Source organism: Lissotriton helveticus, chromosome 2_1, assembly GCF_964261635.1.
Source record: "Lissotriton helveticus chromosome 2_1, aLisHel1.1, whole genome shotgun sequence".
Taxonomy (NCBI): Eukaryota; Metazoa; Chordata; class Amphibia; order Caudata; family Salamandridae; genus Lissotriton; species Lissotriton helveticus.
Window position 1 is genome coordinate 1,099,596,805 of NC_136059.1, and position 15,082 is coordinate 1,099,611,886.

Consider the following 15,082-nt stretch of genomic DNA (forward strand, 5'->3'; position numbering starts at 1 on the left):
TGTGCTTCAATGTGGAACTTACCACATGTACCATGATTTAAGATTTGGAACAACCAAAGAACACATTACCACTTTACCTTTTCACAGTACATCTACTAGTGCACACACATCACATCTGTACATGTCCCCTTCATAGGAATATCACCTTTAAATATTTGTTTCTAATAAAACACAAATAAACCACAACTTACTTTCGACTCTATATCTTTTAGTAATTCATGCATGAAGGCTGACAATTTGTGGTTAAGGTTGCTGAAGAACAACTGACATCTCTGCTGCATGTGAGCCCTGTGCTATGTAAGTACCACATTTTCTTAAGGCCACTTGCCTCCTGACGTTATGCGGAGTCTAGAATAACCTCATAGCAATCCTAATCCTAGGTACTAGGGAGGTCAGGTTTGCCAAAAAACACAAGTTTCCTCATTCGGCTCTACCTGCTGGCTCATCAGTCAGCGTCTTGAATTATGCCTTCTACTAATGACACTTAATTTTGAGAAGCGGTGGTTCACCGGTCATCCTGGATTCACAGGGTCCACCTCTTATCTCAAAGACCTACATTAAAGTAAGGGTGTGGCTCTACCGAATTCAGGTCAAAGCTCATGCCCCACAGACCTTTCCCTTGATTGAACATGAAAGTGATCCAGGGTAGAATTCTAAAACGAAAACTCTACCCTGGGGCCACTACAATTAAAGGCTCTTTAAGAGCCATGGTATGCTCTGCTCTTCCATTAAATTATATCCCAACTTCCATGACAAAGAAACTCACCCAACTTTCGGTCATCTCTTGTCTCATCATTCTGTGATGACATCACAGACGAGTTAATGTTCTCAGAGCCAAAGCATTAATAGCATTATTCAAAGAAAGACCTAAGTCAAAGGGTGAATACCAAATTATACTGATCAGAAATTTGATCTCAAAACAGACCCAGACTAAAGTAGAAGAAAAGGCTTGCACACAGATTAATTGTGTTCCTTTCAGGCACCATATATAGATTCTAAATTACTTGGCGGCACAACATTGGGTGATAAATCTTGATGCTAGGATTACCATGCCTAAGGGGTTTACTTCATATTTTTGAGTAGTGCTAAAAAATAAGAATACATGGTAATAATTCCTCTATCTCGCACTTGAAACATTTTTCCTCTGCTCAAGTAACATAAGTTCTTGTTGGTGGTAATGGGATATGGTTTAACTGTGATGTAATGTAGTTGATTGTATCATTGATATTGTAAAACCTCACACAAAGCTGTTTTACCACTGAACTCTACATTGATACAAAGATAATGTGTTCAGTAATGAGGTAGGAGGTACATACCACTTGTGTTGTACCATAAATGACAAACGTAGCAATGTCATTGCTCAGAGGATACAGAAATTAGTAAATTGATAAATATAATCTTTGAAGTTATACCTGGACCTACTTTGTAAAGAGAAGATATCACCGGGGACCAGGGACTATTAGCCCCAGCACTCCAAGGGCCTGAAGGTGGGCTGACTCTCACCACACCTGCCTGCAATTATCTTTGCGCCATAAACCGCTTCCTGAGGTCCTGCAGCACGGACCGTACGTGGGCAAAGTCCGGGCCAGGGGCGGGCCCATCGGGTGCCCATCAGTGCCAGGAAGAGGCAAGGCAAGGCCATCCCTTTTGGTCCCGTCATCAACCAAAAGTGCTTCCCACTCTGCCTCCAGTTGCAAATAGTACATCTATTATAACCATCCATCTACCTGTAAGCGCGGAAGCTTTGATCAATGAGTGAGCATGACAAAACCCTCTGCGCTCCATCACTGCTAGGAGAGAGAGGACACTACAAGGCAGCTGGGGAACCCAGTTGGGACTTCACCTTCCAGGGAGCCTTAGTCCAGGAGGTTCCGATGCCTGCTCCCGCCCCCTTGTTCCACAGCGTTGTAGAACTCACTTGTACACCTGCAGGGCGGGACGAAGACCGGGCCAAGGCTGGGCCTGCCATTGCCAGAAGAGAAGGGGCTGGGTTACTCCCCTCCAAATGGTGCATCACGAAGGTACTATTTTGCTGCTACCTATCTTAATTGTTTTACCTATTATAACCACTTGCTTGGTTGGGCCGATATAGAGAAGCTGAGAGCACTGGAGAGTGGGGCTAAGGTGCCTCCTGGCTCCACCTTAGATGGTTCATCGAGAGAGAGCGGTGTGCCTAAATAATAAGAAAATTGGTTTGGTGAAACGCTGATTAGCTTTATCACCACCCCCCACAAGGCTTCCTTCTTGTGATCTCATGCTACTGCCACACACAGCAGCCGGGTCCTCATTGGGTGCTCAAGCACCCAGCCCAAGAACTGGGTCTTGAACTAACAATTATGTCTCCACAGGTCCACTTGAGGAGTTGGAAGGGGCTTCAGTGCAGCTAGCAAATTCTACACCGCGCCATGTGAGCCCTGAGCCAACCATAGGAGCAGTTGGCAAAAGGAGTAGGGTAGTCATCAGCACCAAATCAAAGAGATTATGCCCTCCTGCTCAGGTAGGGGTATGTGCAATAGAAGGCGTGGAAACAGCCAAGACACATAAGGGGACACAGGCCTTGTGTGATAAGATTATTTCACTTGTGATGGAAAGACTAGAGCCCATCTCCCCTCTATAAGCGCCTGGGTGTGAAATAGTCCGACATGAGGAACCTAAAATTCGCAGCAATCGGCAAGCACGCAATGCTTGAACGCCGTCAATTGCCTCCGGTCAACAAAGTTATTTCCAATAAGGGGGGTGCGGCGTGACCGCAGCTGCACCCTACAGCACAAGCATCTGTCATAGGCGATTACTCCTCCGGTGAGCCAGGAGGAAGGAATGTTGCCTACCGGCGCTAATGGTGGGGCTAGAAAAAGGCAGGGAGGGGTGAGAGGGGCGCCATGGCCAAACAGATATTCAATTTGCCCCCAGATGCCTGCCCTTATGTGGCTACAGTGTGCAATGTGCCCCACTCAGAAAATGGAGCAGAGGAATCGTTCACAGAACTTAACAAGCATTTGCAATGCAACAGGTCTCGCATCAGGTTGAGTTAGAGTTATTGGATTTGTAATTTAAGGGGCCGCATGTGGTTGAGAAACTACAACATGTTGCTTTTAGCAGCTAATTGAGGGCGCACAATAGTTGGTGTGATAGAGAAGATTACGAAATTAGTCTCAGAGACAGCAGAAAAAGGGCTTGAGGGCATGTGTCTGGTCCGACTGTTTATAGCCGCGCCAGAGTGTGACTAGCACTGGTCTACAATGGTGGGAGGAAGGGCTGGACCAGGGGGAGGGTGGGTGGGGGGATGATGTGAGTGAGCGAGAGGAACGAAAATGTGTGTCTGAAGGCCCTACAAATTAACCTGTGGGTCCCATGGTATAATTTGTGACAAAAAGTGTCTATTGCTTCTACAGTCACTAAGAAATGTCTAAGCCTTGAACATTCTTTTCTCCTGTTGCTTCCCACTATTTATTTCATTGTGTGCGTTTTATGATTCAATAAATATATGCAAAAATATCCATTAGGAGTTTCTAATATAGAATATATTTTTCTTCCATGGTTTATGTTTAGTGACATTCCACAGTAAAGCACCTATTGTTCCTGCATAAATACTCGTACCCATGGTCCCTTATGTGCCTTTGGGTTCCTTTGTCTATGAAAACACTTGCACATACTAAAGGCACTGATTGCACACACACCACCAAGGACACTGATTGCACTTTGCCTTACAAGCCCAACCGCAGCCCTGGAGTGTCGCTGTTCGGGCACCCGCAGAGCTCACCATTTCACCAAGCAGTGGGATGAAAGAAGGTGCAGTGCCGCGGTCCGTACCGGCAGACCCCGCTCTGCGCCGTGCACCGTGCGCGGCGCAGGAGACGTGCCGCCTTTGCGCGCCTTATCAAAGAGAGTTCATTGCAGCTGGCGGAGCGGTGACTGCTGCTTGTACATGGTTGTAAACATCTCTGACAACTTCAAACACAACATTGATGGTATTAGCTTCCCTCACGTTATTTGTTTTAGCAACTGACAGTGCTCCAGTATTTTGGAGCACTTGGTAATACTCACGGAATACAAGGCCTCCCTCACACGAACGGGAGTCAATTATGTGCCATTATCCCCTCTCCTCGCCCTCTCTGTTCGCTCACATCCCCCTTTCTCCTGCCATTCCCCCTTCTTTCCAGCCTTCCTCCCTGCCGCCTTCAAGCGCTCTCTCATTCTTTTCTGCTTCACTTCACTTCCAGATGACAGCTGCCTGCAGATATTGGAGCAAAGGATGCCATGTACGGCTGCCTACATTATTATCATGTTTTTTGCATGCAAGCATGCACGTGCAGATTGGTAGGACAACGTTGTACACCCTACGACCTAGAGTAGGCATTCACCGTTTGAGAGACGTTGGGGACTGGGGTAGCGAGCCTCCTGCCAGGGGGTTAAGTTCAGTAGTATTTAGGACACAAAGCTGTAACTCTGTGTTTCGAGAATAGTAAGTGCACCTGAGCCTCAGCAGAAGTGCAGGCTGGGGGGTGATCTGTGCCAGGCAGTGTCTGCTCGGCTTCTGCCCCTGCGGACTCAGGGCACCCTCAAAGTGCAGCAGGTAAAAAGTTTATCAGGACAGAACTTTCCCTCCTAGCACCTGCGTTTCGTACCCCCTGAATATACTGCTCCTTGTATGCACTGAGAAGGGGGAACAGGCTCATACATTCACAAAAAAAGAAGAAATGCAAAAAATAATCAACCTGCTGAACAGAAGCCTCGACACTCCCACTGCCCTCCCCCCTTTCACTACATGCTTCTCTTTGTGAGAAACACAACGACCGGCACCCGATGCTGTGAGCAGAACTGTCATTTATGGCCCTCGCTTTTTGTGTATTTAGTGGCAGATGTTAGCCCCTGGCTACGTGTTTCGGCTGCTAATGCTCACCATTAACACACTGACAAAAAGCTCTAACCCTACCAAATGAAGGCGCTGCGTGAAGTTAAAGAACCCACGGTAGTGCACACACATTCACAAGCACGCACGCATGCACTCACGCACACCAAGGTGCTGTGAGCCTTGCACCCTGCAGACAGCCACACCCAGCTGCAGGCACCACAGTCCACCGGAATGGACTCTCTGCACCTCTCTCAGCCGCTCTCCCATGTTCCCCTCTGCAGGCTTTTGCTCCATAAAGTTGTCAACCTCGCAAACAGGGAGTTTGCACACAAACCCCTGTTCACAAGGGAACCTCTTCCCCAGGCTGCAGGAGCCGGAGGCACTTCAGGCCCACTCCCCGCCATTACTAACTTGCCCTGAAAACAACAAAAACTAAAAAAAACATTGTAAAGAACTCTCGTCTGGCCTCTCCAGAAAATTCTAGTTTCACTCCTTCTGTTTCCCCCGAAGAGAGTCTCCAAGTAATAATAATGATGATAAAAATAACAGTGTTTATAGGTTATATTTTGGCTGCTGCTTGGGAGTCGCGCTTCGACCATATCCGTGCAATGTATGCCTCTCACTGGCCAGCTTGCCGAAGCTGCACTGCTCATACACGCATACCCCAAAACTGTGCCAGTGTTGAAAAAATAACAATATTAAAAAAGAAACAGCATACAATATTTTTCTAATTTCGTAGATGGATGATTGTCTTTTCCGTAACTAACTGTACCCAACACGGATCCAAATCTTTCCATTAAGTAGATATCTGAGCAGCAGCTGGCGAGGCGGGATTAGTGCAACGCCAGCGGCATCTAGCACTCGTGTGAGGAACTGCACCTTACATCGAACCAAACACCCGCTTCTAACCCTGGTAAACTTAACGCTGCTCTGAAAACAAGCTGGTAAATGGAAGCAGCTGACGTAAGGGCGCCGTGCCCGCACACCATTCGCATGCACATCTCCTGTCCGGGCGTGTACACATCTCCTGTCCCCATCAGTAGAAAAATCAACGACAATAGATCTCACCAAGTGAGCAGTGCATGCGCTGCGTCGCTAGGCGAGACCTAAAAATAAAACTCTGAACTAACTCTGTATTCATGCTGGCCTCCCTTACTCAGATGCACAGTACATACTGATGGTCAGGAGGGTGACCTGGGTAGGGCCCCTGCTCAAGGCTGTAGGGGTGATTGTGGTGTTGTAAATTTTAAGGACCCATCCATTGTCCACCATCAACTTAACCACTGTATACGCCAAAACCAGGCAGGATCAAGCATTGTTCTCCTGCAATTGGGCTTTTTTTGATCACCACCTAAAGGATAGGAGCGGGCCCGCTCCTCAACCTTTGTTAACAGGTCGGCAAAGTCGGTCTAGGGAAGTAGGTATTGGCCAGTGGAGAAACCCTGCTCTAACAAAATTTCCTTTTTCATTAACAGAGGTCGATTGACTCTATACCAACCAGAAGGGTCTTAATAGTAATGGGATGATGGATGCAGATAGCACAAGTGATAGGCCTAGAATAGACAAAAATAGTCTTGTGCCCCCAGATCACGACCAAGGATCTTCTATTTGTGCCTCAGGTCCCCCAGTCAATCTAAGCCTTGACATTTCACCACTGCCCCCAACACAGTAGAATCCCTCTGCAGTTTCCTCCTTCTCTACCCCCAGAGACGTTCATGCTAAGTTGGAACATTGCAGGAATCAGGGGTAAATTAGGGGATCCAGACTGGAACACCTTTGTTGACAGCTATGACATTTGCCTATTTCAGGAGAGGTGGGCATCAGATCAACAGGAATAGGTATGGTTATAAAAGTGACAGCATCCAAGCCATTAAATCTAGTGCTGGGTGCCCTTCTGGCGAACCATTAGTCCTGGTCCGATCCACCCTATCCTATACAATTACGCATCTCTATTTGGATTCCCCTGATGTTCAAGCGTTAATTATTTCCTGTACCAACTCACAAACCCTTATGATTATCAACATCTACAATAGGATTATTAGTTATAAACAGGTATCCAAAATGCTGAAACTACTGGATAGACTAGGGGATTATTCAAGCACTTACCATGTGCCTGTAGAAGGGGACTTCAATTTTTCTTTTGATCCGAACAGCCTGGCCATCGATTTGTCTAGAGACAGGGACCTAACTTGGGATATCCGGGACCTAGTTCCCCCAATAGGAGGCACTTGTCCTGAGCAGCATTGCAGGTTCTGGATCTTACCATAATACATGGAATTCGGGCATGTAATGGGCATTACCCCTCAGATAAACTGCTTGCTCCAACATTCAGAGGAGGCTCTTACCATAGTACAATATATGATATCCTACTGAACATAAGACATTGGAGCAAGCTAGAGGATAAGGTCGTGGTAGAGCAAGAAGAGAGTGACCACAACCTCTGGTCATAAAAGTTAAAAGAATCAATGACTCTCCCATGCCCTGTAGTTGCAGAGTGTGGCCAGAGAGCCTCTGGAGATATTTTCAATTAGTAAACTTTTTTTTTTTGAGCGTTTACAAGGAATTTCGAACATACAATACTATCAAATATAAATACATGTTCCAGAATGTTGCAGAGTAAAAGAAAGACGATCATATGAGGCATTAAAAATCACATTGAAATAAAGTGCTAAATATCACATAATAGACACACATATGCTCTATCACTCTATAGTGTCAACCGGGTACAATGAAGTACATAAGTAAGACAATTAAAGTTCACAATAAGTTAATGTGCAACATGCAAAATGCTAAATCTATGAAGGATAAGCAAAATAAGAACGATTTCTCTACCTTCCTAATGCGTTATAAATCCATAGCAATTATGTAAATCGGCTGAGAATCGCAATAGAAGAGACTGCAAAGTGCATATTTAATAAAGATTTAACAGATAAACAAAACTCAACATTCTAATGAAAATCCAGATTCGACATATTTCCTTCTAGTCTTCCCCTTAATGATAATGGATAAGGAATAGGTTCAGATCTCTAGTCTGTATCTCAAATAGACTCCAATATTTCTCATATCTTTTTATTGAGCCTGATCTTATTGCATTTTTTTTTCTAATTCTTGAATTTTACGCAATTTTGCTCTCCATGCTTGGAAGGTAGGTACCTTCTCCGTTTTCCATAATTGTAAGATTAGGGATCTTGCTATCAATGCTGCGATATATAGGCATTCTTCTTGTGTAGAGATTGTAGGGGAGTAGCCCAGAACTGCAATAGATGCATCAATCGAAATAAAGGGGTCCAATGTGGATCTAAGATAGAACTCAATTTCCTCCCACAAGCTGCTAATTTTTGGACTTTCCCCAAACAATATGCGTCTAAGTGCCTCCGCCCTCCTTTTCACAATGGAAACACCCGTCTTCAATTTGTGTGTATATCATATGAAGAAAGGAGGGTGTCCTATAAATCAACAATTTCGAATAGTATTGCCTGCGCTTAAAACGCGTGCCTCATAATAGAACTGCATTTAATTTATTGATTATATTCCAGGTTGATTTAGAGACCTGTATATCTTCCCTTTTCCTCCAGCTCACCCTGGCTTTTTCATATAACGAAGGAGGATTGTTTTCGTCTAAGATTTTAACCCAAGCACTGATCTTCCATTGTATAGGGGAATTCAAAGAGTCACTTAAACTTGTTCTAAGAGTCATATTTTGTATATCTAATTTTTCCAACATAGGTTTTAGCCTATTGAATGATCATTGCAGAATTGTATTAGAGTGTAGAAGTCCCATTTCAATCTCTAACCAGGGTTTCCAGCAGTTGCCTGTGATAAAATCCCGGATCTGCAAATACCAGTTTTCTTCCCACAACTTTAAAATACTGGACTATAAAACTCATCTTTCCCCCGTATATATATATATATATATATATATATATATATATATATATATATAGGAACACACTCCTCCGAAGAAAGATATATATGTATTTATGGCAACGCCTGGTTGAATTGTTAACTCTTGGAATGGTGTATTATTTTAGAAGTTGAGATTTTTGCTTAAGTATCCATTGAAGGATCTTATAGCGTACTATCTTAGGGTACTTCATTATTCTCGTAGGGTCAGTGATATTATATTCCTTTAAGATCTTTTTCATAAAAAAAATCTGCCTCTTGAGGGTCCAAAAAGAAAAATCTAAAACTATACTGTGCAAATGTCGTATAGTATATAATAATTTTTAATATTTGAAAGAGACAATCCTCCTTCTGCAACAGGATAGCGCTAAGTGCCAGTTTTGGTATCTTATTTGACCATACAAAGGAAGAGGACATACTGTCTATCTCTTTAAAAACCACCTTAATTAAGCGTGGCAAAGAGTGCAGAAAAGCAGTGGTAAGCATGCTTAAAGCATCACATGCCTAAGAATGAACGCCTACAAGTTAATCTGATGTAATTCAAAATTTGAAAGATTTCACAAGGTACCATAGTGTGGCAGAGTTGACCACCTCAACAGTGTCATAATATTCAGTAAGAAGTTAACTCAAAACTAATTAAAACATTTAGACTCTTACTTTTGTAATCCATTAATAGTCCTGTAAACCAGACATAGTCCTGACAGAGTGAGAGGTAATAAGATGTGAGAAAGGGTAATGAGAGGTGAGTGCAAGACACAAACCAGGGCACAACTCTGCATCCACCCACTATTTTCACAGGGTGGACATCGCCACCCTGCCAAGAATTTGGGCACAAAATATGCTGACTTTATCCTGGTGTGGATTTTAGAAACCGGATCACAGTCAGCAGCGTCTGCACGTTGTCTGCCTTCGTTCTGAGCAGCATTGTGCAGGCAAGGAGAGGGCTTTTTTTAATTTTACATTCAACTTATTCCATAATAAAGGACGAAATTAAGGGGCCATCAGACCTCCTTTTATTCGATTATCCTCGCTGGGAGCTATCTGTAGCCACAAACCTAGGTGCAACGGAGGGAAACAAAGGCGCACAGCTTATTATCACTTCACAGAAACTTAAAAGAGGCATTCTTTTGACTTTGTTTAGTCCATGTTTATAAGAGATGCACTGTAAAAATGTCAAATGTGTTGTTCTGTCCCAGTATTTCGACAAATAACAATTTAAATACCTCTATTTTGTTTTATATGGTTACTCATCCCATTGCAGGCTGTCAGAGTGCTTTACATCACATGTAAAATTATACATTGACAATAAATAATAGGTTTGTAAGTCAATGTATAGGTTGTGTGTCACGTAAGACAGTGAGGGTTACAATGTGTAGGAATGACATGTCCTTCATAGCTCACTGTGCTATATTAGAAGGATTACAATTTATGAACATCAAGTAACAAAAGGATCTCGGTGTTAAAAGCAGTAATCCACTTAACCAGAGACATAAAATAAAAACCTGCCATCTGCATGCTACATGATGTGCTTTGCAGGAGACACATTAACCCTCTATGCTACTTCGATTTAAAACTGGGGCGAGACAAAACACAGATCTCTCCAGCAAATGTGTTCACCTCCAGAGTTATCTTACCATTGCTATTATTCCCTGAAATGTACTGGGCACACAAAGATCTCTGCAGCAGTTGCCTTAATCCCAGAAGATATTTTAAAATGCAGAGTTTCTTACCAATTAAGGTGAACTGATGTACTGCCAGATGTCTCCTTGCTGGTAATTTCTTTATGGCCGATTTTAAAATAAATAAATGTAGAAGATGTGACTCAGTTATTGTGTCGGGTTGTGTTTCACTTTTTTTTTGCACATCCCTGACACAAAATCGCACTTGTTACATTTGCACTCAAATGTATTTGTGATAGAACTGCTAAACATATGTCTGAGGTGTTAAGAGCTGATGTCGCTTCTTGTGATGTTCATTCTGAGGTCATGACTTGTGATGCCACTTTCTGCGATGCCGCATGCGATGTCACACTATGATGTCACGCACCATGATGTCACTTGCATACTGCCTGACTCAGTTAGTCCCCCTGCTGCTTTTTTTACGACATGTGCCTCGACAGAGACTTTCTATGCTTACAACACTCTGTCATAAGTCCATTGCACACATGGTCAATGGGAAGAAACTACATACCATGCATTACTTCTCCTTTAAATTAAATGTGCTTTATAACAATCACTACAGCAAAACAACATGTTTTGTAAACAATGAAAAAACACGTTTTTTGTCTATTTTGGGTGTATCACTAAAGTATACAAAAACGATGGATTAAATGCTTGAGTTAATCTCAACCACTAGTAATTACTTGGGGCCTCATCCCATTCCATCATTACTTTGAACACTAAGCCACTTTAGGGCCCAGCCATAGGCTAATCAGTCTTGACCTTTCCCCAGTGGGACCAGTCCAGCCTGAACTGCCAGGCCAGGCCTTCGCTGAACCTGAATACAAACAATCCAGGACCGGTTTCGCCCTAGTTAGGGCTCATCAGCCAGGTATAGCTTGGTTCAATTAAAACAGTGTGCACAAGACCCACATCTGGGCATACCTTTACCAGTTAAGGCGACACACTAAAGAAAACAAAAAACACAATGGACATAATGCTTGAATTATCCTCAGCCACTGATAATTACTCAGGGCCGCATCCCAGTTCATTATCACTTTACACACTAAGCCATCTCTGTTTGGACCCAGCCATTTGCAGAACAGTCTTGACCCTGCTCCAATGAGAACTGCCAGGCCAGGCCCTCCCTGAAAAGTAAGCATTCCATCCATCACCTTGCAGTTTTTGTATTTTGGGTGTAAGGCAGTTGAATGAACATCAACAGTTTGGAAAATACTGAGAAAACACCTGAAATCTACAAAAATTAACACTCAAATCAAGACAACCTAAACATAATATACATTAGCCTGATCAATAACTTTAATGACCGGTTACAAACCATGTGCTCTGAAGGTTTTCACTGGATCCCAGTGGAATCAAGAATTATTTAAAAGTTTTATGCCCGATGCACAATGGACAAAGCATATTGGGGCAAGATCTGGGACAAGTACATAAACTGGCCCCTGACTACACACCAGCTGAGCACCTTCCCTTTTCCAATTCGGACCAGATTCTACCAAGAAAATTAAACTTTCTAAAACATAAAGGAAGATGCTTGTGAGCTCAAGGCCCAAAACTCCAGATGAAGCTGAATCCCACTCTCAGAACTGCACCTCTGTTCTTTAGAAAAGTCCTGAAAATAGAGCTTTCCTGCAACCAAGTTTCGCAAACAATGCACATTAGAAGGAAAGCTCGCATCCAGGTAAACTCTAAGGGCTATATGTATCAAAATCCTCTTTTGAGATTCTCAAATAGCGATTTTTTGCGAATCGCAATTTGAGAATCGCAAAATGCTATGAATGTAGGATTTGCAATAAATTTTGCGAATCCTACATATTCCCTAATTGCGAATCTCAAACTGCGATTCGCAATTCAGGAATACCTTCCCATTCATTCCTATGGGGCATAGAGGCCCATAGGAATGCATGGTAAGCCATTCTCAATTTGCGATGAGCAATTGAATCGCAAATTGAGAATGCAATTTCAAGGGTGCACGGGTGTCAAAAGGACACCCTGTTGCACCCCTGAAATAAGCATGGGTGCACATTAACCCTGGGCGGGCGGCTACGTTCCGTGCACGGAGTGTGCGTAGTGCCGGCTTCTACGCATTTTGCGTAGCAGGCGTAGAATCCGGCACTATGCACGCTCCGCAGACGGAGCGTAGCTGGCCGCCACCCGCCTCCCTCCCGCCCTCCCTAAATACTTTAAATTAATAGTGTAAAAGAATTAAAAGGCACTTACCTTGCCCGCCGCTGCCTGCCGCGTCCCCGGGGCTCGCTATCTTCATTGCTTCCGTCTTGTGTATCTAATGCGCATGCGCGAGCGGCCGCGCATGCGCATTTCTCACGAGAAATGCGCATGCGCGAGCGGACGCGCATGCGCATTAGATACACAAGACGGCAGCCATGAAGATAGCGAGCCCCGGGGACGCGGCGGGCAGCGGCGGGCAAGGTAAGTGCGTTTTAATTCGTTTCCACTTTTAATTTAAAGTATTTAGGGAGGGCGGGAGGGAGGCCTGCGGTGCGTAGTGGGGCTACGCGGAGTGCGGAGGTGGGCGTAGTTTCTCGCCCACTTCACGTAGCTCCACGAAGCCCCACTACGCCCACTACGCCCAGGGTTAGTGCACATGTGGCGCACATACATGCCCTAAGGGCATGTATGTGCTTGACATTGCACTTTGAAAAACGCAAAACAGTGCATTTTTCAAAGAAATCACAAATTACCACCAACTTGAAATTGGTGGTAATTTGCGATTCCTTAAGGCCAAATTGCACTTTTTTGGTGCTTCGTTCATTGCATTTTAAGGAATCGCAAAATTTGCGATTCCTTAAATGCAATCGCAAAATAAGGAATCGCAAGTTTTGTGATTCCTTATTTTGCACGCAGATTTGCCTTCGTACATACCACTTAGCAAAATTGCGATCTCAGCGTTTGCGATCGCAATTTTGCTTGATACATATGGCCCTAAGTCTCTGTACTTGTAGGAGCACTCATTAAATAAATGCATAAACATGTAAAAAAAATAGGGACAGTCCTTCTGCTGGGCGGCCCAACGGCAAGAAGACTTAACAGAAACAAAAAGAGACGAAAAAGAGAGCAGCAGTCGACCTAAGCTGTGACATCAACAAATAATAGTGACACTGGAGCCGGAAAGAAGCGCAGGATGAAATTACAAACATTAACTCTAATTCATATTTTATTTACACGTTAGCCACTTATGAATAGGGTATGCGCTACTGCTAATCCCTCGCCCTCCCTATTTACACGCCTCTCGTTACAAGGTTGTAAGCCTCCTCTTTACCTTTAGCTCCTGGATAATTGCGCTACCTGAGCACAAGAAGGAGCATGGAAGGGGAGAAAGTAACAGAGCCATTCACTTCATCCACCACAAACAACCAGAAGACAGAAAGAAGCTGTAAATGTACTTACACGGGAATGCTCTCAAAGGCATCTTCGAAGTTTTCCTACAAAAGAAAAACAGGTGTTAAGTATCATTAGGTAAACACAGAAATGCTACTTAGAGCTTATCACAAGATAAAACATTTATATGCAAAATCGAAGACTAAAATTGCTACTAACATTTGAAGGTGTCCTGGCTTCCTATTTCTCTTAGGTATTGATGTACTAAGATTCCATTTACAAAAAGCACTTGCGAATTGTGCATTGACTTTTGCAAATAGAAGGGGTCATAGAACAATCTGCATGAGGAATATTAATTAGGCAGGTCGCAATTTGCCACGCCCTGTGACTGACGAGAAACAGGGATGGTGGCCTGCAAGGGACAGCAGACCACTGTTCTGGTGTCCAACATGTGTTATGTTAAAGCAGGCGGAGCTTCTTAAAGGGACCGGTACTACTTTGAAAAAACATAAATGATTCCAGATTCAGAAAATTTCAGAAGGAGCAGGCAGTATGGGGGACCACTGTCTAGACCCCCTGAGACTGTGAATCCGATTCTTAAAGAGGAAGGGGTCCCAAAGGAATCCCTTTACCTTTGTAAATCAGTTACCACCTTTCTTGAGGAGTCAGTAACTGGTCAAGGATTTGTGACCAGAATTGCAGTCAAACATTGACACATACCACACCAAATCACAATTCGGAAGGAAAGCCCCTTTCATGTCTCTTCCAAATTATGATTGAGTAAGGGTAGCAAAACCCATTATACAAGTCGGAAATATGATGGGTTTTGTCCATTACAAACAGGAATGTTGCTTTTCCAAACCCTGTGATTTTGTGAATCGCAGGGTGTCCGATTACAAAATCTGTTGGTACATCTGGTCCGTAGTTCGAACATATCTTTAGGCAAGAATTTACCAACAATCCACTGATTTTATGATAATCAACTACCCCTGGTTACTCTTCGGTCACAAAAATATGGACATTTGGATGATAGTTTGTTCACCAGGCATTTGATCTGGGTCCAACTCAACATAAATAAACAGATGTGGAGTGTTCATCTAATCTAAACGTATAATTTAGCCAACCAAGTAGTAACTAGATGTGTGAAATTGAAATCAAAGTTTTGGAAATCACGTCTACGTCTTGTTGTTTGACACATGAGCAGTTGCATAGGTTTGTTCTCTGGAAGAGATGCACCAGGTGATTTGTGCTGCATCTTTACACAGTTCTACAGTTTTACTGTTGCTGTCAGACCTGAAATTATAGCTGT

At 43.5% G+C, this 15,082-nt stretch overlaps 1 protein-coding gene across 3 annotated transcripts in view; it reads right to left on the reverse strand.

The window, feature by feature from the left end:
- The window catches only part of TTC39B (tetratricopeptide repeat domain 39B), a 609,447-nt gene that overhangs the window by 377,779 nt on the left and 216,586 nt on the right, over positions 1-15,082 (reverse strand). For all 3 annotated transcript variants that reach the window (XM_078675907.1, XM_078675910.1, XM_078675908.1), the window contains exon 2: positions 13,843-13,877. In XM_078675907.1, coding sequence (XP_078532033.1) covers positions 13,843-13,877 — 35 coding nt within the window. The remainder of the gene's footprint in view (positions 1-13,842; positions 13,878-15,082) is intronic.